Raw genomic sequence first — 27,679 nt, forward strand, 5'->3', positions numbered from 1 at the left:
AAATGAAAAAGTAGTGAGTAAACAAATATGATGCTTACGTTCTTTCAAGACATTACAGTAGCTGTACGGGTCACCGGTGTAACCCGACAGACAACTGCAGGTGGGCAAATGATTAATGGCGTCACACTGCGCATTTTGTCCACAAACGCCAGGGCAGGGATCTTGACACTTTTGATTTCGACAAGCCTTATTCGAAGGACAATCCGAATTTGCGATACACTCGGGACGGCAACCCTCATATGGATTGCCGAAATACTCTGGCAGACACTTACAAGCGCCGGCGTTGTTTTGTGTGGTACAAATAGCGTTGCTGCCACATGGACTAGGCACACACGGATTAATCTGTTCGAGCTCAACAATCGGTTCGGGGTAACATTGCGTGAATGGATCACCCATATAACCGGCGATGCAGACGCAAGATGGGGTGTGACTAACCACATGACAAGTAGCTGATGTGCCACAAACACCGGGACATGGATCGCGGCACTTCATGTTGATACATGCTTTATTGCTGGTACATTCCGAGGAAGATAAACATTCTGGTCGGCAATTTGGTGGAGCACCAATATAATCTGGTAAGCAGCTGCACGATGGTGAACCATTTCTGTCAGCGCATTGTGAGTTGGGACCGCATGGCGAAGGTACGCAGGGATTTACAGGTTCCTGTTGAGGTGTCGGCGGTGGTAATAGTTGGCATAGAGTATGCGCATTGCCAGTGTAGCCGCTCGGGCAACTACAGAATGGCGCGTGATTAATGACCGAGCACACGGCACGTACGCCGCAGCTGCCGGGACATGGATCTCGACATTTCTGATTAACGCAAGCTAAGTTCGGTGGACAATCCGAGTTTATGGTACACTCAGGTCGGCAGTTAGGTGGTGAGCTGAAATAGTCTGGTAAGCAAGCGCAAACTGCCTGTTGATTAACTTCATGACATTGTGAATTAGGGCCGCACGGCGACGGTTGACACACATTCGTTATAGTTGGCGGAGCTAAGGAGCAAATATATGAATTTTGAATTGGAAATTTGAAGCAACGTAAATTTTGACACCTACTTTGTAGTACAGAGCATTGAACGAAAGCGTTGCCCGACATACCATCAGGGCAACGACACATAGGTATATGATTAAACACATCACAGATGGCTCCCACACCACATGTGCCTGGACAAGGGTCAACGCATTTGTTTCTTATACAAGCTTTGTCACGTGGGCACTCAGTATTGAGTACACATTCTGGTCGACAACCTGAGTAAGCGTTTCCTTGGTACTCAGGCAAGCATGAGCATACGCCGTTATTACAGATGGCATTACTACCGCAGGGTGACGGATTACATGGGTCTTGTAAAGGCGCTAAGAAAAGTAAAATTAATAATTTACCGATAACAAAAATACTGATAACATACGTTGAGGCTCGGGTGGCTTAGGTATACAGCTAGTGAACGGATCGCCTGTATAATCAGCTGGGCAGGTACATATAGGCGTGTGATTAATGACACTACAAATTGCAGAGAAACCACAAGATCCCGGGCAGGGGTCGCGACATTTTTCATTTATACACGCCAAGTGTGGCGAGCACTCGGCATTGATTGAACACTCGGGTCGGCAGTTGGGTGGTGCACCTAGGTAGTTGGGCAGACAAGAACACGAGGCCTGACCATTGACGTTACGGCATACAGCATTAGCACCACAAGGTGATGGTACGCATGGATCGCGGTATTCCTCTCTAATGACGGGCACAGGCGGTGGTGCTGTAAAAATAAGGTTGTGCTTGACAAATGTGTTTTTATATCCGACAATTATCTGCTTCTTACGTGGTATTGGATAGCATCTGGTAAACGCATCGCCGGTGTAACGGTTTCGACAAGTGCAAAGTGGGTTATGGTTATGCACGCGGCATTCGGCGTTAAGTCCACACACACCGGGGCACGGATCGACGCATTTTTGATTGACACATGCCTTATCGAGCGCACATTCGCTGGATATGGTACATTCAGGGCGGCAGTCTGGTGGGGTGCCGATGAATGTTGGTAGACAGGAGCAGACCGCTTGTTGCTTGACTTCCTTACATTGTGAATTTGGTCCACATGGTGAAGGCTGACATGGGTTTACCACGTCTAATTTAGCTAAATTTACGGAAAAATATATATTTCAGGACGTTGTTCCGCAAACAATAGAATCTTTTTAATGCTTACGTTCTGTCAATACCGTACAGTAGCTGTAAGGATCGCCTGTATAACCAGTTAAACAGTTGCAAGTTGGCAAATGATTGCGTACATAACAGAGTGCATTCTGTCCGCAAGTGCCTGGGCAGGGATCTTTACATTTGTTCTGTAGGCAAGCCTTGTTCGTTGGACAATCAGAGTTTACAACACATTCAGGACGACAACCCTCATATGGGTTGCCTTGATATTCAGGTAGACATTGACAAGCGCCAGCGCCGTTACGTACAATACATTCCGTGTTGGATCCGCAAGGACTTGGTTGACAAGGGTTGAGTACTTCTTCCGGTACATCGCGTATGACGTCGCAATAGTTGAATGGATCTCCAGTATAACCGCTTGTACACACACACATTGGTGTGTGATTAATGACATGACAATCGGCGTTTGAGCCACAAACTCCTGGGCAGGGATCTTGGCAACGTTGATTAATGCAAGCTTGTGGCAGTGGACATTCGGAATTTGTTACACATTCAGGACGGCAGTTTGGTGGTGCACCTATAAAGTTTTTGAGACATGAACATGATGGGCTGTCGCCTACAGCGCGACACTCAGCATTCGGTCCGCAAGGCGAGGGACGACAAGGATCTTTAGGTACAACATCCAATTGAGGAACAACTATAAAAAGATGTAGGTGATAAGAAACCTGCTTGGTTGAAATATTTAAATATGTTTTACTTCGAACAGGACTGCATGCAACGAACGGATTGCCAGTGTAAGAATTGGTACAGCGACAAATCGGCGAGTGATTGATGACCGTGCACTCGGCATTGACGCCGCATACTCCAGGGCAGGGATCGCGACATTTCTGCTGCAAACAAGCGCGATTAAGGGCACATTCTGCATTGCTGGTACATTCCGGCCGACAAGATGGTGGGGCACCAATAAATTCTGGTAAGCAAGAACACACAGCTTGTTGATTTATCACGCGACATTGTGAGTTTGGACCACATGGCGACGGTTGACATGGATTTGTCTGCACTGGTGTAGGTATAGGTTGGCACAGAGCGAATGCATTACCGGTCATACCTTCTGGGCAATGACACATTGGTATGTGGTTGTGCACCTCACAAATGGCGTTCGATGCACAAGTGCCCGGACAAGGATCTGTGCATTTTTGACGTATGCATGCCTTGTCCGAAGAACAGTCTGTGTTCAAAACACATTCTGGGCGACAACCAATCAATGGATTACCTTGATACTCCGGTATACATTCGCACTGACCATCGCGACACACAGTATTTGGACCACAAGGCGAGGGATTGCATGGGTCCTCTGCCAGTTTAGGAGGTGGAGGTGGTGGTGCTTGACAAGAGACAAATGGATCTCCAATCAAGCCTGACGCGCACTGACAAATCGGTGTATGATTAATAACATTACAATTTGCATTAAAACCGCACGCGCCTGGGCAAGGATCGCGACATTTTTGATTAATACAAGCTTGTGTGCTGGCGCAATCCGAATTTCTGGTACATTCGGGTCGACAGTTAGGTGGACTACCTATATATGTAGGTAGACATGAACAAGACGGACTACCGTTGATATCGCGACATTCAGCAAACTGTCCACATGGCGAGGGCACACATAGATTTCGTACAGGTTCAGGTGGTGTTGCAGCTGGAGGCGGTGCTACAGAATGAAATGTATTATGATTTTGGGAAACGGGTTCATGTGAAATGAGCTTACGTGGTATTGGATGACAGCGTGTGAAGGCATTTCCTGTATATCCATTCAAACAAGTACAGAAAGGTGAGTGGTTACGTACGTTACATTCCGCATTGGAACCGCATGTGCCAGGGCAAGGATCCTGACATTTCTGGTTGATGCACGCCTTATCTAAGGCACATTCAGCGCTTGTAGTACACTCGGGTCGACATGCTGGCGGTGTGCCAACAAAAGTAGGCAGACATGAACAAACCGCTTGATTGTTCACTTCGCGACATTGTGAGTTTGGTCCGCAGGGCGATGGTTGACAAGGATTAACATACTCATTCATAATTGCTGTAATAATTAATATGCTACTATTACTTGCTGTCTTGTGGTAAGAAATGGTTAACTCACGTTTCACTGGTAATTGACAATAAGTGTACGGATCACCTATGAAACCATCAAGACAATTACAAGATGGTAAGTGATTTATTACGCGACAAATAGCATTTAGCGCACAAACACCCGGACAAGGATCACGGCATTTCTGATTCTGGCATGATTTATCAAGTGGACAGTCGGAGTTCGTGACACATTCTGGACGACAGCCATCATAAGGGTTGCCAAAGTATTCGGGCAAACATTGACAAGAACCGGCGTTGTTCACTTGACGACACTCCGCGTTAACACCACACGGATTTGGTTCACAAGGCGATATGATTTCATCTTGTTTCACTGGCTCTGGCAAGCAGGCCGTGAAGGGATCGCCTGTAAAACCAGGCGCACAAAGGCACATCGCTGTATGACTGATTACGCGACACTGAGCATTCTGTCCGCATAAGCCAGGGCAAGGATCAACACATTTTTGATTAATACATGCCTTGTCTTGGCTGCATTCACTATTCGTAACACACTCCGGTCGACAGTTAGGTGGTGAACCAATAAATTGTGGTAAACAGGAGCATGACGGAGCATCACCGACAGCGCGGCATTGCGAATTCGGACCGCAAGGTGATGGGTAGCAAGGATCCTTTGGTTCTTGTAAGCGTATTGGTGGTTCAACTAAAGAAAAATCGCGAAATGGTTAAAACTAAGACTAAGTTCTGACAAAATTAAATATTTACTTATGCGTTGGCAGGCCACAAATGGATTTCCAGTATGACGCACCGGGCATGTACAGATCGGCGCATGATTTGTCACTTTGCAAATAGCATTAAAACCACAAGCTCCAGGGCAAGGATCGACACATTTTTGGTTCTGACAGGCCATTTGTGGACCACAATCAGAATTACGGACACACTCTGGACGACATGTAGGTGGATTACCGATGAAACCTTCGATGCAAGAACATACAGCATTTTGGTTGACAACACGACAGCGACTATTCGGACCACACGGTGATGGTTCACATGGATTGGAGACAAGTTTAGCTTTAGAGAGATAGGGAAAGAGGAGAAAAACTTAGCCACTGAACAATCGTTTCGGTGAACAAATAATATTTACGTGGTATTGGATCACATTGGTAGAATGCATTTCCGGACATGCCATCTGGACAACGGCACATGGGCACATGATTTAGCACTTCGCAAATAGCATTGACACCACATGTACCTGGACATGGATCAACACATTTATTTCTAATACAAGCCTTATCGTGTGGACATTCCGAATTCAACACACACTCCGGACGACAGCCAACGAAGGGGTCGCCTTGATATTCAGGTATACAAGTGCATTGACCATCGTTATAGACGGCGTTAGGGCCACAAGGTGATGGATTACAAGGATCATCTTTCACGGGTGGTTGAGCTGTTGGCATAATTGATGGTATAATGAGAGGTCTTAAATTCAAATTATCTCGAAATTTATTGATCTTACATGGTGGCGCCGGTTGACAACTAACAAATGGATCGCCTATATAATCCTTTGGACAAGAACATATGGGTATGTGATTTATCACACTGCATTGAGCATTGTATGCGCAAGAACCTGGACAAGGATCAGTGCAACGGTTATTAATACATGCCAAGTTGGATGAACACTCCGAGTTGGTGACACACTCTGGACGACAATTTGGTGGTGCGCCAAAGAAATTGGGTAAACAGGAGCATGAGGCTTGACCGTTTACATTTCTACATTGAGAGTTGGGGCCACAAGGTGAAGGCAAGCAGGGATCTCGTATTGGTTCGGCGACAGTTGTCGGTGGTGGCGCTGTGCAAGTAACAGGACGATTATAAACAGAAAACATTTCATGATGTAAAACAAACTCACGAGGTATGGGATAACAACGTGTGAACGGATCACCAGTGTAACCAAGCTGACAAGAACACAGTGGTGCGTGGTTGCGCACTTGACACTGGGCTCCGGTACCACAAACGCCTGGACATGGATCGGCACATTTTTGATTGATACAGGCTTTGTCGAAGTTACACTCAGTACTTATAGTACATTCGGGCCTACACGCCGGTGGAGTGCCAATAAATTCTGGCAGACAAGAGCACACTGCTTGACTATTCACTTCGCGACACTGACTATTGGGACCGCATGGCGATGGTTGACAAGGGTTGACGTATTCTTGTACTATGGCTAGAAATTTGATGAATACTTTCAAATTGTGAATTTCAAATAATTGTGATGTCAAACAAATTTTGCTTACGTTTCTCTTCAACGGCGCAATAACGATATGGATCACCTACAAAGCCGTATAAGCAAGAGCAGGTGGGTAGATGATTTCTGGTGTAACACTCAGCATTCAAACCACATGTACCGGGGCATGGATCGCGACATTTCTGATTGATACACGCTTTGTTCGATGGACAATCAGTATTCAGCACACATTCAGGACGGCATCCTTCGTAGGGGTTTCCGAAATACTCATCAAGACATTTACATGAGCCTACACCATTTTGCTGTAAGCATTCGGCGAATGAACCGCACGGATTCGGATTGCAAGGATCGACAACTTCGGTTGGTGCACGTACAATCAAGGTACATTGTACGAATGGATCACCGGTGTAGTCGTTCTCACAGTAACACATTGCTGAGTGACTTATAACACGACAGAGTGCATTATTGCCACAAAGTCCAGGACATGGGTCCACACAGCGATTATTTCGACAAACATTGTTTGACGAACATTCCGAGTTTGTCACACATTCGGGACGACAGTTTGGTGGTTGACCGTAGAAGTTTTCAAGGCAAGAGCACGATGGCGATTCGCCCACAGCTTGACAGCGGCTATTCGGTCCACATGGTGAAGGTTGACACGGGTTGATTGGTGTAATATCACGTACAGGTTCAACTATCGTTTAGAAAGAGGACAAAACTCAGAAAGTGAAGATTTTTTTAAATGCGTGCGGAACTCACTTATAGGACGACATTGTACAAAAGGATTGCCTGTATAGCGTTCATTGCACGTGCAGAAAGGATTGTGATTGACTACTGCGCATTTCGCATACAAACCACATGTACCGGGACATGGATCTACGCAACGTTGATTTTGACAAGCACGGTTTGGTTGACAATCAGAGTTGCTGGTACATTCTGGGCGACATGATGGTGGACTACCTAGATAGTTGGGCAGACAACTACACACAGCTTGCGAGTTCACTTCGCGACATTGTGAGTTCGGACCACAAGGCGATGGTTGACAAGGATTACGGTAAATATCAGCTATGATAAAAATGTTAAAACGATTTAGAACGCGTCTAAAATATATTACAAATGTTAACATACTTTGAACCGGTACACATTGCACAAATGCATTGCCGGTCATACGTTCCGGACAACGGCACATAGGCACATGATTAAAGACTTCACATATTGCTTCTGAGGCACATGTGCCTGGACAAGGATCAACACATTTCTGTCTTATGCAGGCGCGATCACGTGGACACTCTGTATTGAGTATACATTCTGGTTTACACGCGACATAGGGGTCACCCTGATACTCAGCTATACACGTACATTGCCCATCACCTGAGCAGATAGCGTTGGGTCCACATGGACTAGGATTGCAAGGATCAATAGGTTCTTGTTGCGGTGGTGCTAAAAATAAGTTTACATTACGAACGTTGTTGTGGCGTTTACTAGAATTTTAGCTTACGAGGTGGTGGTGCTGGATGACAAGCAATGAATGCGTCACCTATATAACCAGGCTGGCATGCACAGTTCGGTGTGTGGTTTATGACACTGCACACGGTATTGACACCGCATGCACCCGGACATGGATCGCGACATCGTTCATTTATACATGCCTGGCTACTGATACAATCGGAGTTAACCGTACACTCGGGACGACAATTGGGAGGTGCGCCTATATAATTTGGTTGACATGTACAAGATGGCACATTATTTTGGTTGCGACAAGTGGCATATGGACCACATGGCGATGGCACGCAAGGATCACGGTATACATCGGCGGCTTTAGGAGGTGGTGGCGCTAAAGGAAAATTATGATCACGATATAGTACATGTCAAGCAATAACTTCACTTTGCTTACGTGGTAAGGGATAACAACGCACGAATGGATCACCGGTTAGACCACTACGACAGGAACAAATTGGACTATGATTGCGCACTTGACATAACGCACTTTGACCGCAAACTCCAGGACAAGGGTCAACGCATTTTCGATTTATACACGCCTTATCACTTGTACACTCTGAACTAGATGTACACTCGGGTCTACAGGAAGGTGGTACGCCTATAAACTCACTTAAACATGAGCACACAGCTTGACCGTTTACTTCACGACACTGAGAATTCGGTCCACATGGACTGGGTTGGCATGGGTTTACGTACTCTTGTACAATGGCTATATGTTATTTGTGTGGTTACATGTAAATAAATTGAAAATGAACCAGTTAGAACGTTAGTGTCTACAAAAAAGAACAACAAACTACATATATGCACATAGGAAGGTGGTGAAAAAAATTTTAGAAAAACAGCATCACTAGTACTAAAGTGCGGAAGCGCACATTAGCTCTACGATACTATTTCTTAAAGAAATTGTTCCCTCATACTTCACAGTGCAGTTTTGTTACGAGTAAACTCAAATCTTTTAGCTTACGTTCTGCTGGTCTTGTACAATAACGATATGGATCCCCGGTATAACCAACGAAGCAATTACAAGTTGGTATATGGTTGACGACATTACATTCAGCATTCTGTCCACAGGTACCAGGGCAAGGATCCCGACATTTTTGGTTTTGGCAAGCCTTATTCGACGGACAGTCCGAATTGAGTACACATTCCGGTCGACAGCCCTCATATGGATTGCCAAAGTATTCCGGTAAACATTGGCACGCACCAGCACCATTACGTTCGAGGCAATTTGCGTTGGCACCGCAAGGTGATGGCGAACATGGGTTTAGCACTTCAATTGGTGCGGCTACACGTATTGGCTGGCAAATTGTGAATGGATCGCCAGTAAAGCCGGGCAAACAGTTGCAACGCGGTGTGTGTGATACGACGTGACACTCAGCACTAGTGCCGCAGAGTCCTGGGCAGGGATCTTTGCATTTTTGATTAATGCATGCCTGTGTGGATGGGCATTCCGAATTTGAAACGCATTCCGGCTTGCAGTAAGGTGGGGAACCGATGAAGTTTGCAAGACACGTGCACGATGGCGTGTTGCCGATAGCACGGCATTCTGAGTTCGGACCGCATGGCGATGGACGGCAAGGATCAGTTGGTGTGACATCCAATTGTGGTTGTTCTATGATACGTTGGCAAGCGACAAATGGATTTCCAGTGTATTGTGGTATGCACGTGCAGAAAGGATTGTGATTTACGGTACTGCACTGAGCATTCCGTCCGCAAGTACCAGGGCAAGGATCGACACATTTCTGATTTATGCACGCCAAATTGGCTGGACATTCCTGGTTAGCAGTACACTCCGGTCGACATGTTGGTGGTGCGCCAATGAAGCCTGGTATGCAAGAACAAACAGCTTGCTCATTTACTTCGCGACACTGTGAGTTGGGACCACAAGGTGAGGGCTGACAAGGGTTAACTTTAACTGGCGCTGAAAGTTGAAAATATTTATGTTTGGGGAACATTCTTCCGACCGGTTATGAAGTCATTGATATTTACGTGGTAACGGAGAGCACTGTATAAAAGCGTTGCCAGACATTCCGTTCGGACACGAGCAGATAGGTATGTGATTGATGACGCTACACAAAGCATTTGATGCACAAGTGCCGGGACAAGGATCAACACATTTATTTCGTATGCAAGCGCGATCGCGTGGACAGTCTGTATTCAGTACACATTCTGGTCGACAACCGGTATACGGATCGCCCTGGTATTCTGGTATACATGTGCAAATACCATCGTTGCATTGAGCATTCGAACCGCAGGGTGAAGGATTGCATGGATCGTCTTTGACAACAGCTAAGTTAAGTATAATAATATAAATTAGGAGAGTACCATTGGAGGAAATTTCGCGTCGAAATCTTACGTTTTGGTGGTGGCTCTGGTAGACAGTAAGTGAAAGGATCTCCAGTATATCCAGTTGGGCAAACACAGCTTGGCGTATGATTGATAACATTACAGATAGCACCCAAACCACATGAGCCGGGACAAGGATCGCGACATTTTTCATTGATACACGCCTGACTACTTGGACATTCAGCATTAATGGTGCATTCTGGACGACAATTAGGTGGAGCACCAATGTAAGTAGGTAAACAAGAACAAGAAGGTGATTCTCCAATGCGACGGCACTGTGAATTCGGACCACATGGTGAGGGTACACAAGGATCGACGGGTTGGCGTTGTACGGGTGCAGGTGGTGTGGCTACAATGACAAATATATTGATGATATTTTTCCGCGTTACTCAAATAGGAGGTCTAAGCTTACGTGGTATAGCGAAGCAACGTGAAAAGGCATCTCCTGTAAAACCTGCACGACAAGAACAGATTGGGCTATGATTATGTACACGACAATTGGCATTTTGCCCGCATGTGCCTGGGCAAGGATCTGCGCATTTCTGATTGATACAGGCTTTGTCGAACGCACACTCAGTCGAAATGGTGCACTCGGGGCGGCAAAGTGGTGGACTGCCAATGTATTCGGGTAAACAAGAGCACACAGCTTGTTCGTTAATTTCTCGACACTGTGAGTTGGGACCACAAGGTGATGGCTGGCACGGATTGACATATTCCTTGATAGCTGTTTTAGAGACATTTTAATTAACTAGACTACATTCGCACATATGATATTTGGCTTACGTTGTTTCTCCACTTGGCAAGAACGATATGGATCGCCACTATAGCCAGGTACACAATTACAGGTTGGCACATGATTTAGTACTGAACAAATGGCATTCTGTCCACAAGTGCCAGGACAAGGATCGCGACATTTCATATTTTGACAGGCCATATTGGAAGCACAATCGGAATTCAACATACATTCGGGTCTACAGACTTCGTAAGGATTTCCAAAGTATTCCGGAAGGCATTGGCATGAACCAGCGTCATTACGTTGCATGCAACGTGCATTTGGACCGCATGGACTTGGATTGCAAGGATCGATGTGATCCAATTGTGGTATCTTGCTTTCCACACATTGTATGAATGGATCTCCTTCAAAGCCGGCTGGACAATAACAGCTTGGAGTGTGCGAAAGTACACGACACAAAGCGCTATTGCCACATAAACCTGGACAAGGATCTTTGCATTTTTGATTAATACACGCTAAATTGGTGTTGCATTCTGAGCTGGTCACGCATTCTGGTCGGCAATTTGGAGGCGCACCAATATAGTCAGGTAAGCAAGTACACGAAGGCGTGTCGCCAACAGCGCGGCATTCCGAGTATGGACCACATGGCGATGGAACACAAAGTTGACTCGGTGGACGTGGTTTGGGTGTGTCTAAAATCGGTTGACAACTAACAAACGGATTGCCGGAATATCTGTCTGGGCAACGGCAGAACGGTATATGATTGGCAACATGACAAAGAGCATTGTTGCCGCAAACGCCGGGACACGGATCGGAACATTTTTGATTGAGACAAGCTTGGTTAAGCGGACACTCCGAGTTGATTGTGCATTCCGGCCTACAAAACGGTGGACTACCGACAAAGGATGCGATGCAGGAGCAGACAGCTTGTTGATTTACCTCACGGCACTGACTGTTTGGACCGCAAGGTGTTGGCTGGCAAGGATTTTGTGGCACATCCAATTCTGTAAAATTATGAACATGAAGGAATATTGAAACGACGCAAACTTTTCCAATCTTACTTGGTATCGGTGAGCATTGTACGAAAGCGTTGCCTTCCATACCGTCGGGACAGCGACAAATTGGTATATGATTCATGACTTCGCAGATGGCATTAGAAGCGCAGGTTCCTGGACAAGGATCAACACATTTGTGTCGTACACAAGAGCGATCTCTAGCACAATCAGTATGCAATACACATTCTGGCCTACAGCCTGTGTAAGGATCTCCATGGTATTCGGGTATACATGTACACTGACCATTGTTACATTTTGCGTTAGGGCCGCATGGTGAGGGTATACATGGATCGTCTTGAGGTACAACTTCAGCTGCATAAAAAATACAGGTTTTACTAACGGCACCTTTTAATCTAACTACTGACTTACTTCTCGGTGGTGGTAACGGATTGCAGACAGTGAACGGATTACCAGTGTAACCGGTTTGGCATGTACAAATTGGTGTGTGACTAATCACATTGCATAATGCGCTAATGCCACAAGAACCTGGACATGGGTCTCGACATTTCTGATTTATACAGGCTTGATGGCTTGGACACTCTGAGTTCAGACTACATTCTGGACGGCAAGTGGGTGGAGCACCAAGGAAATTTGGTAGGCAGGAGCATGATGGTGAACCGTTTATATCGCGGCACTGTGAGTTTGGTCCACACGGTGATGGCACGCAAGGATCTTGTGGTTGACGTTGTGGCGGTGGTGTTGATATCGGTGCTAGTGAGGAATAATTCGATGAAGTGAAAACATTTTCTATGTTGAAGGGTTAAACGTTGTAATCTTACTTATAATTCGGAAGCAACGCACGAAGGCGTCGCCGGTGAATCCATTATTACAAGTGCAGATAGGACTGTGGTTTCTTACGCGACACTCTGCATTCTGCCCACAGACCCCGGGACAAGGATCTACACATTTCCGATTAATACATGCTTTTTCAGTAGCACATTCAGAGCTGGATGTACATTCAGGTCGACATGCTGGTGGACTACCGACATACTCCGGCAAGCAAGAACACACTCCTTGGCCGTTTACTTCGCGGCATTTTGAGTTTGGACCACAAGGCGAAGGTTGACAGGGATTAACGTATACTTTGGGAGCTATAAATATGAATTGGATTTAAAGAAACACTGTTTCGCGAATTAACTTTAAAATAGGCTTACGTTCTTCTTGTACTACTTGGCATAGGCGATAAGGATCACCATTATAGCCGGGATAGCATTCGCAGGAAGGTAAATGATTTATTACTTGACATACTGCATTTGTTCCACAAGTACCGGGACAAGGATCGACGCATTTCTGGTTTTGACAAGCTTTATTCGATGGACAGTCTGAGTTCAGGACACATTCAGGACGACAACCTTCGTATGGGTTACCGAAGTACTCTGGTAAGCATTGGCAAGAACCTGCGTTGTCGCGTTCTTCACATTTAGCATTGATACCGCATGGACTGGGACTGCATGGTCTCAATACTTCGATCGGTTCCGCTCGTACTGGGTTACATTGTGAAAATGGATCTCCAGTAAAGCCTTCTTGACAGAGACACATGGGTGTGTGACTGAAGACACGACAATTGGCATTTAAGCCACACAGTCCAGGACAAGGATCTTTGCATTTTTGATTTATACATGCTTGTGTGGATGGGCATTCTGAATTTGAAACACATTCAGGGCGACAATTTGGTGGTGATCCTGTAAAATCTGGCAAACATGAACATGACGGGGAGTCACCTGAAACGCGACATTCGGAATTAGGTCCGCAAGGCGAGGGCACACAAGGATTGGCGGGTGTAGCATCACGTATTGGAGCAACTATTTTTTTAAAAAACCAACAAGTTAAGAAAATATTTATATTTGAGAAAGAAAATGAGCACAGCTTACTTATTTCCTGGCAACGCACAAATGGATTTCCTGTCATTTGAGCGCGACAAGTACAGAATGGATTATGATTGACAACGTTGCATACTGCGTTGAAACCACAGGTTCCAGGACAAGGATCGCGACACTTAGAGTTCTGACATGCCTGATCCGGTGGACAATCAGAGTTCGTTGTACATTCCGGTCTACACTGTGGCGGACTACCAATGAAGTCTGGTAAGCAGGAGCACACGCCCACATTTTGCACTTCACGGCATTGACTGTTAGGACCACACGGTGATGGTTGACAAGGATTTCTTGGGGCAGGTTCTAAAGAGCGAGTAGAACAGTTGAGAAAACGTTCGGGAAAAGAGATTAATAAATCAAATTTACTTTCAATTACGCGACACTCAAAGAAGGCGTTGCCCGACATATTGTCTGGACAGTGACACATGGGCACGTGGTTATTGACAATACAAATAGCGTTGGTTCCGCAAGTACCGGGACAAGGGTCGATGCATTTATTGCGCACGCAAGCGCGGTCACGAGCACAATCTGAATTAAGTACACATTCCGGACGACAGCCTACGTAAGGATCTCCTTGGTATTCTGGAATACAAGTGCATTGTCCATTGTTACATTGGGCATTGGGTCCACATGGTGATGGGACACATGGATCGTCACGTACTGGTGGTTGAGTTGCTGTTGTGAAAGCATATAAGTATTTGTATAAGTCACTATGGGGTTCGCAGTATGATTATATTTTAATCAACTCTTACGTTCTGGTGGCTTGGGATTGCAGTTGACAAATGGATTTCCAACATAGCCGTCTACGCACAGACATGTCGGCGTGTGATTGATTACACGACAAACTGTATTTAGACCACAAGCACCCGGGCAGGGATCGCGACATTTCTGATTAATGCAAGCCTGTTGACTTGGACATTCCGAGTTGATGGTGCACTCTGGACGGCAGTTGGGTGGTTGACCAATAAAAGTAGCTAAACAAGAACATGATGGTACTCCATTTACATTGCGACATTCTGCATTAGGACCACAGGGTGATGGAAGGCAAGGGTCACGAATCTCTTCGCGTTCAATTTCGATAGGTGGCGCTAAAATAAATATACACATACGCTCATTGTAAATAAGTTCGGGTTGTGATGTGTCGAATAGCTCACGTGGTATAGGATAACATCTGGTGAATGCATCGCCGGTAAATCCATTATTGCAAGTACAAATTGGACTATGGTTCCTAACGCGACATTGAGCATTACTGCCACAGGGGTCAGCAGCGCATGGATCTACGCATTTCTGATTGACGCAAGCCTTATCTGTGGCGCACTCTGACGAAATGGTGCATTCAGGACGACAAGCGGGTGGTGTACCAATAAATTCTGGTAGACAAGAGCACACAGCCACATCATTTGATTCGCGACATTGAGAGTTTGGTCCGCATGGCGACGGTTGACATGGATTTACGTATTCCGTACGCATGGCTATGTTACCACAAAGGCAAATCAAATAGTTAGAATTGTTGCATAACAAATACTTATTTAAAAGACGAAAGATTCTTACGTTCAATTGGTCGAGTGCAAACGCGATATGGATCACCCATGTAGCCCGTAATGCATGTACAAGAAGGCAAATGATTGACAACTTGGCAATCGGCATTCTGACCACAAGTACCAGGACAAGGATCCTGGCACTTCTGTTGTTGACATGCCTTATTCGATGGGCAGTCGGAATTCATTACGCATTCGGGCCGACAACCTTCGTAGGGGTTACCGAAATATTCAGGCAAACAAGCGCATGAACCAGCGCCATTACGTTCGCGACAAACTGCATTCGGGCCACATGGACTCGGACTGCAGGGTGTGCGTACCTCGACCACGTCTCGTTCGGGTGGTAGATTGCATTGTACAAACGGATCGCCAGTATAGCCGACCACACAAGTACATTGTACTGCATGGCTAACCACACGGCATTCCGCATTGACGCCACAACGTCCCGGACATGGATCAACACATTTCTGATTTATACAAGCCAAGCTGCTGGCACAATCAGAGCTCGTGACACATTCTGGACGACAATTCGGTGGACGACCTATATAAGATTCAAGACATGAGCACGATGGCGCTTCACCAATAGGGCGACACTGCGCATATGGTCCGCATGGTGATGGACGACAAGGATCTGTTGGCACAACATCGCGTGGAGGTTCAACTATACAGAAATAAATAAGGAAATTGTAACTTCTCGGAACACGATGTTTTTACGATGAATTTCTTACTTATCGGTTGACAGCGGATGAACGGATTACCGCTGAAACGAGGTGGACACGTGCAGAATGGGCTGTGATTGACAACTGTGCATTTGGCACCGATACCGCAAGTACCAGGGCATGGATCACCACATTTTTGATTAAGGCAAGCCTGTGTCGGTGCACAATCGGAATTCGAAACACACTCGGGACGGCAAGTTGGTGGACTACCTATGAAGTTTGGCAGACAAGAACATACGGCTTGTTGGTTAACCTCACGACATTGTGAATTTGGTCCACACGGCGAAGGATGGCAAGGGTTTGTATTTACGATTTCTAACAATAAATAATTACAATTAACATCGCGAATAAATGGAACACTCGTTTATGAGAGCTTACTTGGCGCCGGACTACAACGGATGAATGCACTGCCGACAGTACCATCGGGACATCTGCACATAGGTATGTGGTTTATAACATCACAAATGGCGTTTTCGCCACAAGTGCCTGGACATGGATTAGCGCATTTGCTGCGCAAGCATGCCTTATCACGTGGACAGTCCGTATTCAAGACACATTCTGGACGACAGCCTGTGTACGGATCACCATGATATTCTGGCAGACAAGTACAAATGCCATTGTTGCATTGAGCATTTGCGCCACACGGCGACGGATGACATGGATCGACAGGTTCATCTAAGAAAATATACAGTAGTTTGTAAGGCGAATGTTTTATGAACTGCGCTGCAAAATCGTGCTTACTGATAATAGGTTCTGGTGGTAAGGGACGGCAGTTGCTGAATGGATCGCCCGTATAACCATTGGGACATGTGCAAATCGGTGTATGATTGACAACACTACACTCTGCGGAAAAGCCGCAAGAGCCCGGGCAAGGATCGATACATTTTTCACGTATGCAAGCTCTATTCGAAGGACACTCAGCGCTGATGGTACACTCCGGATGACAGTTTGGTGGTGCGCCAATATAACTCTGTAGACAGGAACAGGATGGTACGCCGTTGATGTTGCGACACTCACTATACGAACCGCAGGGCGAGGGTACACAAGGATCACGCTCGACGTGTGAAATGGCTGGTGGGGCAGCTAATGCAAGGAAAACAAAAATCAATAGAACCGTACAAACGGCAGTAGGTTGCATTAACGCTTACGTGGTATGGGATAACAACGCGTGAAAGCATCACCGGTAAAACCATTGCGGCATTGACACAACGGACTATGATTGCGTACGCGGCATTCTGCATTCGTGCCACAAGTGCCGGGACAGGGATCCTGACAACGTTGATTGATGCATGCCTTGTCATAGGCACATTCAGTGCTAAGCACGCATTCCGGACGACAATTTGGTGGTACGCCGATATAACGTTCCAGACATGAACACACCGCCTGACCATTAAGTTCGCGACACTGTGAGTTCGGACCGCAAGGTGAGGGTTGACAAGGGTTTGTAGGTGGCTCCTGACGTATGGCTATTTATCGGTAGTTATAATGCAAACAAGGACAACACAAAAAAAAAAGGAAGATAAAAAGTAAATCAGTAAATTGTATTTTGGGTACGCAGCTTGTTGCTTACGTGCTGGCGGCTCCACATGACAATAACGATACGGATCGCCCGTATAACCGATGCGGCACATACATGTCGGCACATGATTCGTGACGCTGCATTCAGCATTCGTGCCACATGTGCCCGGGCATGGATCACGACACTTCTGCTGTGTGCACGCCTGCTGTGTCGGACAATCTGAATTGCGTACACATTCGGGTCGACACGATTGATATGGATCGCCAAAGTAGTCGGGTAGACATTGACACGAGCCAATGCCGTTACGATCGCGACAAATTGCATTCGAGCCGCAAGGATTCGGCTCGCACGGTGTAACTTGTTCGTGTACGATACGTTCTGTGTTGGAGAGAAAGAGAGAAAGAGTTGAAGAGAAAAAGAGAGTCGAAAAAGTTGTATTAGCAAGGTTTGACATGTGTGCTTTGTAAAATATTACATTAGTAAAGTCAACACACCTTTTGCGTGGGAGTTGAGCAGCATTTTGCGCTGTTGCCAATTTTTACTTTCTTTTTTTATTCCATTTCCACAGCCAAATTTTGTGTTTTTGTTTTATTAGTTTGTTTTAACTTTTGCTTGCGTTGAACGACAGCGGTGAGATTAGAGCACGTTAGATAAATTTGCATAATTGCTAGCACACACATACAATACTACGGCAGCAACAAGTTGCATGTGGTGTGCGGTTAATACTGTTACACTGTTACGTTTACATTAACGGTGATTACGTTTAACGGTTAACTTAGTTGCTATAGTTAAAAAGTACGATTGTTAGACAACGTTTGGCGGTGCGCTCTCACATACAAGCAAACAGTTGCATGTGCGTTTAACGGTTAAACTTAACAAAATAACAGTTATGCGTGTGTGTGTGGGTGCAGCACTGCGGCTGCGTGCAGTTTTTTGGTAGTAAAACTTGTTTTTTTTTTTGGTTTTTGTTAAATTATTTTATTTCGATTATTATTTTTTTTTGCTTTTGGTTAATTTTATTTTACTTTTGGTTAAAATAATACTATTATTTGTGTTTGGTTTTGGTTAAAAATGCGTACGTGTGTGAGTGCGTATGAATGCGCGCGTGTACTTTAGCGGCGTGTAATGCAAATTTCGAGTCAAAATTCGCTTGTTTTGTTCATAAATATATTTTTAAAATTTTTTTTGGGTTTTTTGCAATAAAACGCATTTGGGTTTAGTTTCCAATTTCGGATATATTTTTATTAAAAATTCGCTTGTTTAAATAATTTTGAATGCATATTAGATAAAGCTTGACATACTTATACTAGCTTATACAGTTAGACTGGTTATAAAAAGGGTTGTTAGAAATGCAGTTATCCAGCGTTGAGTAAAAGCGACGTTGAGCAGGCAACAACAAACAATTTTGGGGCCGTTGAGTTTTTTGCAACAACAAAATTAGGTTAGCTTGGGTTAGGGTGGCAGGCAAGACCAAAAAAAAATAAAACACAACAACAATGTTGTACAAACAATGCAGTGTTCGACGGCGTTGACAGACTAAGTAGGCGTGGGTATGCTATTTCTTGAATTGTAAGTGTTCAGGTGTGTGTGTGTGTGGGTATTAGGGTCAGCCAATTTTGTATAGCTTACGGTTTAGTTTGGCGTTATAATAAGCATTTTGTATTCTTAGTTCGCTGCAAAATTTTGTGTTTCAATTTGTTTTGGTTTTGTTTTTTAAATTTTTGAGGTTTTCAATTCAGGGGCGACTACTTAGCAGTTTATTTTTCGTGATATAATAAAGCATTTCATTAATTGGTTTCATGCTTCCAGCAATAAAAACAATATATAATTGCATTAACAAAGCATATAAATAATTCCAATGGGCTTATAAACTAAGTAAGGCGGGGTTAAGAGGCATATAATGGTAAGCAGTTGGCAAATTATATGAGGCAAGACGTGATTTTCATTTTTTTCGTTTTTGTTTGAGGCGAGTAAGGCGTTTAGCAAGTTGGCACCGTGTATAAATAAGCAATAATATTAAAGGCATTTTTACTTAATTTTTAAAAGCATTTTTTAATAAATATATATTATAAAAATTTTAATAATTGTAAAAACAATGTCTTTTACAGCTGTCACACACTTCCAAAGGCGAAACAAATTCGGACAGTTCGTACGAGATTTGCGCCTGTTGAAATCTGCATTTTGCCGCTGCGTTGCTGGCGCGTGTGGTGAGTAGTAACACGTGACACATACATACATACATATAAATATTTGCATGAATTGATATTTTGCTTGCATTGCAATGCAACGTGTTTGACAGTGTAAAAAACATGATTTTTATTTGTTGGTGTAAAAATGTGGTACAAATCAGAACAGTTGTTGTGCGCGCGCATTTATTTAACATTCAACATTTCTGGTGCTCAAATAACAAATGAACTATGAAAACATTCAATAATTATATATAAAAACATATACATATTTTGCTGTGCGTTACATAAATGCATACAAACAGATACAAAAGTGTTTAAAAAAAAATTTTAACAAATAATTAAAGTTATTATTTTTTTTTAATTAAATTAAATTTTTAAAATTAATTTTTTTAAATTTTTTAAAATTAATTTTTAATAATTAAATTTTTTATTTTTTTTAAATTAATTTTTAATAATTAAATTTTTTATTTTTTTTTCAATATTTTTTTAATACTTTTTTCTAAAAACATTTTTTCTTAATTTTTTGCGAAGTTACCCCTTATTAGCATTTTTAGCTCCTAACTGAAACTATGTATGGGAAGCCTAACCGATTTTAGCTTAGATGGCAACACTTAAAGACAAAATCTACCACTTTGAGACTATGATCTCTTTATTGTCGAACAAAACAAATACCTAAATAGAGTCTGCACTATTGTCTGAGGTCCAGTTCAACTTTTTTGCAGAAGAAGAAAAGGCGTGTTCGAAATTTCAGATCCATATCTCAAAATCTGAGGGACTAGTTGGCGTCTATACAAACGGACAGACGGCCACGGCTAAATCGATTCAGTTCGACATGCTGAACATTTATTTATATATATTTTATAAGGTCTACGACGTTCCCTTCTGTGAAAGGATTAAAAAGTTCAATCCAATGTGGGGTCGCACTGCGGCCGGGTGTCGGACCCACAGCATGGCAGAGGATTTAGTTCGGCCTCGAACCCGACCAAGGTGGAAAAGTTGTCCCTTCCACCTAGTCCAAGACCAAAAAATACGTGCAAACAGCATTGTATTGATCTATGTGCTTTTTAAAGGTTAAGCCGTCTTCGGCAGGTACTCACGTAAACCACAACGATTGTTCTTCCTTCTGTGTGTTACAAACTTCATGGCAAACTTAATACATTAGGGTATTATTCGTGTGAGACAGACGTGCTATTGCTTATCGAACTAGCAATAGCCATTGTTGTAATTATTATTGTAGTATAATAATGAATTTTGCCCACGGGGAGTAAGAAGGCTTGAAACAGATTTTTGGCCGGGTATAAAACCCTTATTGGGTACACTGTCCTGACAACGGTGTAATTTACTAAAAAGAGATAGTTCTAAAGTCGGTTGGCTATTGATTTTGCTATTATATCAAGGTAGCTTATATATATTTAAAGCCTATTGCCTTGGTATTTTGTATCTCATTGTACTTCTATGCCACATCTACTACCGTGAATGTTCGACTAAGGTTATGAACTTACTTTGACCTTAAAACCCTTCAACTTAATATATTCATCATTATTGCAGACGACCACTTGTGCAATCTAAGCATATATCGAAATCCACAAAAGTCTACGACAACTTATAGAGGTTTAGAGACTGAAACCGAGCTGAGAACTGATACTTTGCATGAGAAAATAGTAACTCGGATTATAGAGGTATATTAATGTCATTGGGGAAACTCATATTCGAAAAACTTCCACTGTAATAAGTAGACCTTTTGACTAATTGTACAATTCTTACAATTTCGGTTAGCAAAATTTAGCCGGATCTTATCCGGCGAAGGACTGTATGGTTGGCGATCTAACCCTGTTTGGATAGATGATTATCGAATAAAAACTGTAGGAATTACTTGTGCGATGTAAAGCAGTTTTAAGTAGAGAACTTTTCGGTTATTGGGATTTAGAGCATGAAAGAGTATAGCTAAAACTAATAGCACCTACATTTTTGACTTTATGTAGTAGCAAGAGAACACATTTCTTCAAATATTATAGTTGCCACCATATCTTGTTGATACCCTAGTCGTTTTTCGAAAACTTCCTATTATTATTAACTTCAAATATCACACCAAAATCGGGTAACTTCGTAATTATTTTAATATTTTAGGAACTATTTTATTTATAATTATTTTGACTAACCACTTTAAAACAAATGCGGAACAAATAAAATTCTTTGGTGTAAGTGAGTTCAGTGTTACAAGTTTCAAAAAATTTTCTCGGTATAATTGCTAACGGTGCAAGTACACACATATACATATAATATAAAAATAATCTGTTCTAATTCGTGTAAGCAATATGGATGGATGATTCTGAGCGAGGGACTTTCGAAAAACAAAACAAAAAAACAACAACATTTAAGAATCGCTTATTATCACAGCAATACAAAATTTATAAAATTTTATTAAAAACTAAAATCGCTGAATTAAACGATTTTTTAACCAATTTTTGCGCGATTGTGAAATGATTTGAAGTAAACTAACTTTATTATTAAGCGAAAGTCCCACAAACAGAATGCTCCATTCAGGTAACAACCGTTTTTATGCGCGTGAATATAGTGGTAATAAATTTCGTTTTAATAAAAGCGCCCAGTTCTGCAAATTAGATGGCATAATTGTTTGGCTTGTGCTTTAAAAACATAGCAATAACAATGTTAATAAAAACTAACGGTTGTGCCTGTCGTACTGACATATAAATGAATGAAACAAAAGTGGTCCTACCTTGTACAGGCTGGCAGCCGGTGAATGGATCACCAGTATATCCCACTTCACAAGTGCAAATCGGCATATGATTGGCCACATTGCAACGCGCGTTGAAGCCGCACGAACCCACACATGGGTCTTCACATTTCTGACGTATACATGCCTTCGAAGGCGAACATTCCGGATTGATGGTACATTCTGGGCGACAATTTGGTGGTTTTCCCAAAAAGCTGACCGCACATGAGCAGGCGGGACTGTCGCCGACAATCTTACATTCCGAGTTCGGGCCACATGGTGATGGTACGCAAGGATTGGTAGGTGGCTCAACGAGACGTTCCTCTTCGTAACAACGTGTAAACGGATCGCCTGTATAGCCAGCATTGCATGTGCAAATCGGATTGTGATTGATTACTTGACATCTAGCGAATTGACCACATGCGCCTGGACATGGATCGACACATTTCTTTTGTATGCATGCGGTTTGTAGTGAACACTCGGAGCTGACTATACATTCTGGCTTGCAGGTGGGTGGTGAGCCCAACATGCCTGGTTGGCAGGCGCAGACAGCACCTTGTGCGGTTGTTTGACAAATACTATTCGGGCCGCAAGGATTTGGTTGACATGGATCTTTAGGTGTTGGTTCACGTACCTCGGGATGACAGTTGATGAACGGATCGCCGGTGTAACCCTTTGCACAGCTGCATATTGGTATATGATTGCTAACGTCACATTGAGCATTCTGGCCGCAAGTGCCCGGACAAGGATCTACACATTTCTTATTGAGACAAGCACGATTGGGTGAACAGTCCGTGCTGAGCGTACATTCGGGGCGACATCCTACGTATGGGTCACCTTGATAGTCGCGTATACAAGTGCAGATGCCATTGTCACATTCAGCGTTAGCACCACATGGTTGTAGATCACAAGGATCCGTTGAAACTGTAGGCGGTGTCTTCACTTCAATAATTTCTACACATTGTGAGAATGGATCGCCGGTGTAGCCAGTGCGACAAGTGCAGATGGCTAAATGATTTTGTATGCGGCATTCCGAATTGATGCCACACGTGCCTTCGCATGGATTACGGCATTTCTCTGCTATGCAAGATCTGTCCGATGGACAATCTGTGTTGACGACACATTCGGGTCGGCAATTTGGTGGCACACCAATGTAATTTGATAGGCATGAACAAGATGGCTGATCGCCAATGGCACGACACTCCGCGTATAAGCCACACGGTGATGGGAAGCATGGATTCTTTGGTGTCTTAGGCTCGTCTTGCGGTGCGGGTAGTGGTGCTGGATAGCAACGCGAGAATGGATCGCCAGTCATATCTAATGGACAACTGCAAATCGGATTGTGATTGATGACTTCACATTTTGCATCCACGCCGCATGTGCCAGCGCAAGGATTGGCGCATCTAAAGTTATGGCATGCCTTGTTTTGTGGACATTCGGTGTTGACTGTGCATTCTGGTTTACAATTTGGTGGTGCACCAATAAATGTATCCAAACAAGAGCAGACAGCGAGGCTATTCGATACGCGACATTTGCTGTTCGGTCCACAAGGCGAGGGTTGACATGGATTGCCTTGTGGTGGTGGTGTAATTGGCGTAACTTGGCGTTGACAGTTGGAGAATGGATCGCCAGTGTAACCATCATTACAAACACAGTTCGGAACATGATTGACGGCATAGCATTGCGCATTGGAGCCACATATGCCAGGACAAGGATCTTTACATTTGTTGCGTATGCAAGCCTTATCTGTTGGGCAGTCGGAGCTGAGTACACATTCGGGTCGACAACCGTCGTAAGGATTGCCTTGATAATCGTCAATACATTTGCACGAGGCTGCTCCGTTTCGCTCAATACATTCGGCATTAGGACCACATGGCGAGGGTTCGCATGGTTTGACTGGCTCTTCAATAGCTGGAACACATTGTACGAAAGCATTACCCGCAAAGCCGGTGGGACATGAGCAGGAAACAGTATGACTAATAACGCGACATTCAGCATTGGTACCGCAAGAACCTGGACATGGATCACGGCATTTATTGTTGATACATGCTTGGCTGGATGGACAATCTGGGTTGATTATGCACTCAGGGCGGCAATTTGGTGGTGAGCCGAAGAACTCTGGCAAGCACTGGCATGAAGGTCCGCTAGCACTAGCCTTGCAAATGGAATTGGGCCCGCATGGCGATGGTACGCAAGGATCACGTGGTGTGCCTGGATCACGTTCTCTCGGTGGTTCAGGTGGTGGTAAATCTAGACAACGTTTGAATGGATCGCCAGTTTTACCGGGCGGGCAACCACAAATTGGGCTATGATTGATGACTTCACAACGTGCGTCAATGCCGCAAGAGCCCGCACATGGATCGGTACACTTTTTGTTCACACAAGCTTGCAGTGCTGAGCACTCACTAGACACTACACATTCAGGGCGACATTGTGGTGGACTGCCGATGTATCCATCTAAACAAGAGCACACAGCATGACCGTTGATATCGCGACACTGACTGTTGGCGCCGCATGGTGATGGTGAACAAACTTGTTCTGGCCGTTCAATTATAACTTTAGGTTTGCAGCTACTAAACGGATCACCCTCGTAGTCAGAAACACATGAACAAATAGGTATGTGGTTGAGCACTTCACAAACGGCATTAATACCACATGTGCCAGGACATGGGTCCACACATTTGTTACGCATGCAAGCCTTATCGCGCGCACAATCAGCGGAAAGTGTACACTCCGGACGGCATCCGTCATAGGGATTGCCTTGATAATTGTCTTGACAGCGGCATTCGCCATTGAAGCAATCTGCATTTGGTCCGCACGGATTTGGATCACAAGGATCATTTGGTGTTTTTGGTGTTTCCGTTACTGGTGGTATGGGGCTGCAACGAATAAATGGATCGCCGGTGTAACCGTCAATACAATTGCAAATTGGCACATGATTGAGGACGTGACATTTGGCTTCAAAGCCACAGGAGCCTGGACATGGATCTCGGCACTTCTGATTGATACAAGCTTCAGTTGGACCGCATTCAGAGTTGAGTACACATTCGGGACGACAGTTCGGTGGTGCGCCGATGAAATCTTGTAGACAAGAGCAAGCTGGACTACCACCGACAATTTGACATTTTGAATTTGGACCGCAAGGCGATGGTACGCAGGATGGTGGACGTTCTGTTGGTTCAATGTCGTGAATAATTGCTGCAAAAGAGGAAGAGAGAGAGAGAGAGAGACGTTAATGAAAATATAAATTGGCAATGTAATTGTGGCATGCTTCAGTTGTAGATACTCACGTATTTTCGAACATTGTACAAATGGATCACCGGTCATGCCACGTGGGCAAGTGCAGATAGGGCTATGATTCTTCGTTGTGCAAATAGCCCGTATGCCGCAAGTGTGTAAGCATGGATCAACACATTTGTTGTTTACACATGCGCGTTCTGGCGCACACTCCGAACTAACCACACACTCAGGCCGGCAATTGGGTGGTTGATTGATGAAACCAGATTTACATGAGCAGACAGCTTGGTCGTTTATGCTACGGCAGATACTATTTGGTCCGCAAGGTGATGGCACGCATGGATTGATTGGCGGTGGCGGTGTAACTGGTATCTGTCTACATTGGAAGAATGGATCTCCACTATAACCAGGTGGGCAGTTGCATGTCGGCACATGATTCTCTACTGAGCAAATGGCAAATTCACCACAAATGTTGTCGCACGGGTCAACACATTTGAAGCGCACACATGCTTGGGCTGTTGAACAGTCATCATTAACTTCACATTCTCGTCGACAACCGCGTTCTACATCGTAAGGATTACCCTCGAAGCCCTCATGACAATAACAAGCGCCAGCGCCATTCCGCTCTCTGCACTCGGCATGCGGTCCGCAAGGTGATGGTTCGCAGGGCGATGTCGGAGGTTGTTTTGGCAGTACTGGTTGTATGAGATCACAACCCAATATTGGATCGCCTTCATAACCATCGGTACATGAACAGATTGCATTATGTTGTACCACTTTGCAGAAAGCATTGTTGCCGCAAGAGCCGGGACAAGGATCGACGCAACGTTCATTTTGACATGACAGATTATTTGGACATTCATCATTGTTGGTGCATTCCGGACGGCAGTTTGGTGGACGACCCACATAGTTAGTTTGACATGAGCAGGCGGCTTGTCCACCAATTTCACGACACAAAGAGTTCGGACCGCATGGTGACGGTACGCATGGATTTTGTGGATCACGTACTGTTTCTTTCTCTTCAATGCAAGATGTGAACGGATCGCCAGTTAAGCCAGGCGCACACGTACAAATTGGATTATGGTTAACCACTTGACAGCGCGCATTGTTACCGCACGCGCCGCGACATGGGTCCGCACACTTCTGATTCAAACAAGCCCTATTCTGTGGGCACTCCGAACTGACAACACATTCCGGTTTACAAGATGGTGGTGCGCCTACAAATCCATCGACGCAAGAGCACACAGCATGTCCATTAGATTCACGGCATTCACTGTAGGGACCACATGGCGACGGTTGGCATGGATTCAGCGGTGTCAGCGTTGTTACTTCGATTACAGCGCACGAACGATGTGGATCACCGGTGTAACCATCGAAGCACATACAATTCGGCGCATGATTCAAGACACGACATTCCGCATTAATGCCACATACACCAGGACATGGATCTTGGCATTTATTATTGATGCAAGCGCGTGAACGATCGCAGTCGGAATTTTGTACACATTCTGGGCGGCAGCCGCTATACGGATCACCAAAGTATTCAGGCAAGCACGAGCAAGAACCAGCACCATTACGCTCACGACAAACCGCGTTTGCGCCGCAGGGACTGGGATTGCATGGATTGCGTGGTGCCTCCGTTGGGGTCACTGTAAACAGGAAGAAAAAAAACAAAGATGATGTGTAATGTACTGTTGGAGTCATGTGAGCTGGTAGTAGGACATCTGAGGCACTTGTTTATTAATTTTTTACTGTAAATA

The 27,679-nt window shown here is 44.4% G+C and overlaps 1 protein-coding gene across 1 annotated transcript in view; it reads right to left on the reverse strand.

The window, feature by feature from the left end:
- LOC105231247 (uncharacterized) overlaps positions 1-27,679 on the reverse strand; it is a 195,721-nt gene that overhangs the window by 16,816 nt on the left and 151,226 nt on the right. Inside the window, exons 46-83 of the mRNA XM_049455526.1 lie at positions 25,973-27,568; positions 22,686-25,880; positions 17,811-18,137; positions 17,389-17,706; positions 16,982-17,323; positions 16,619-16,915; positions 16,250-16,555; positions 15,535-16,182; positions 15,138-15,455; positions 14,736-15,071; positions 14,350-14,658; positions 13,981-14,286; positions 13,264-13,911; positions 12,889-13,200; positions 12,479-12,820; positions 12,116-12,421; positions 11,105-12,058; positions 10,734-11,045; positions 10,332-10,670; positions 9,965-10,264; positions 8,940-9,896; positions 8,370-8,684; positions 7,974-8,309; positions 7,604-7,915; positions 7,235-7,540; positions 6,525-7,169; positions 6,140-6,454; positions 5,747-6,079; positions 5,372-5,677; positions 4,993-5,298; positions 4,283-4,930; positions 3,908-4,222; positions 2,900-3,850; positions 2,195-2,839; positions 1,814-2,125; positions 1,406-1,750; positions 1,056-1,352; positions 39-992 (exon numbers count right to left, since the gene is read on the reverse strand). Coding sequence (XP_049311483.1) covers positions 39-992; positions 1,056-1,352; positions 1,406-1,750; positions 1,814-2,125; positions 2,195-2,839; positions 2,900-3,850; positions 3,908-4,222; positions 4,283-4,930; positions 4,993-5,298; positions 5,372-5,677; positions 5,747-6,079; positions 6,140-6,454; positions 6,525-7,169; positions 7,235-7,540; positions 7,604-7,915; positions 7,974-8,309; positions 8,370-8,684; positions 8,940-9,896; positions 9,965-10,264; positions 10,332-10,670; positions 10,734-11,045; positions 11,105-12,058; positions 12,116-12,421; positions 12,479-12,820; positions 12,889-13,200; positions 13,264-13,911; positions 13,981-14,286; positions 14,350-14,658; positions 14,736-15,071; positions 15,138-15,455; positions 15,535-16,182; positions 16,250-16,555; positions 16,619-16,915; positions 16,982-17,323; positions 17,389-17,706; positions 17,811-18,137; positions 22,686-25,880; positions 25,973-27,568 — 20,409 coding nt within the window. The remainder of the gene's footprint in view (positions 1-38; positions 993-1,055; positions 1,353-1,405; positions 1,751-1,813; positions 2,126-2,194; positions 2,840-2,899; positions 3,851-3,907; positions 4,223-4,282; positions 4,931-4,992; positions 5,299-5,371; positions 5,678-5,746; positions 6,080-6,139; positions 6,455-6,524; positions 7,170-7,234; positions 7,541-7,603; positions 7,916-7,973; positions 8,310-8,369; positions 8,685-8,939; positions 9,897-9,964; positions 10,265-10,331; positions 10,671-10,733; positions 11,046-11,104; positions 12,059-12,115; positions 12,422-12,478; positions 12,821-12,888; positions 13,201-13,263; positions 13,912-13,980; positions 14,287-14,349; positions 14,659-14,735; positions 15,072-15,137; positions 15,456-15,534; positions 16,183-16,249; positions 16,556-16,618; positions 16,916-16,981; positions 17,324-17,388; positions 17,707-17,810; positions 18,138-22,685; positions 25,881-25,972; positions 27,569-27,679) is intronic.

This window comes from Bactrocera dorsalis, chromosome 1 (genome assembly GCF_023373825.1).
Source record: "Bactrocera dorsalis isolate Fly_Bdor chromosome 1, ASM2337382v1, whole genome shotgun sequence".
Taxonomy (NCBI): Eukaryota; Metazoa; Arthropoda; class Insecta; order Diptera; family Tephritidae; genus Bactrocera; species Bactrocera dorsalis.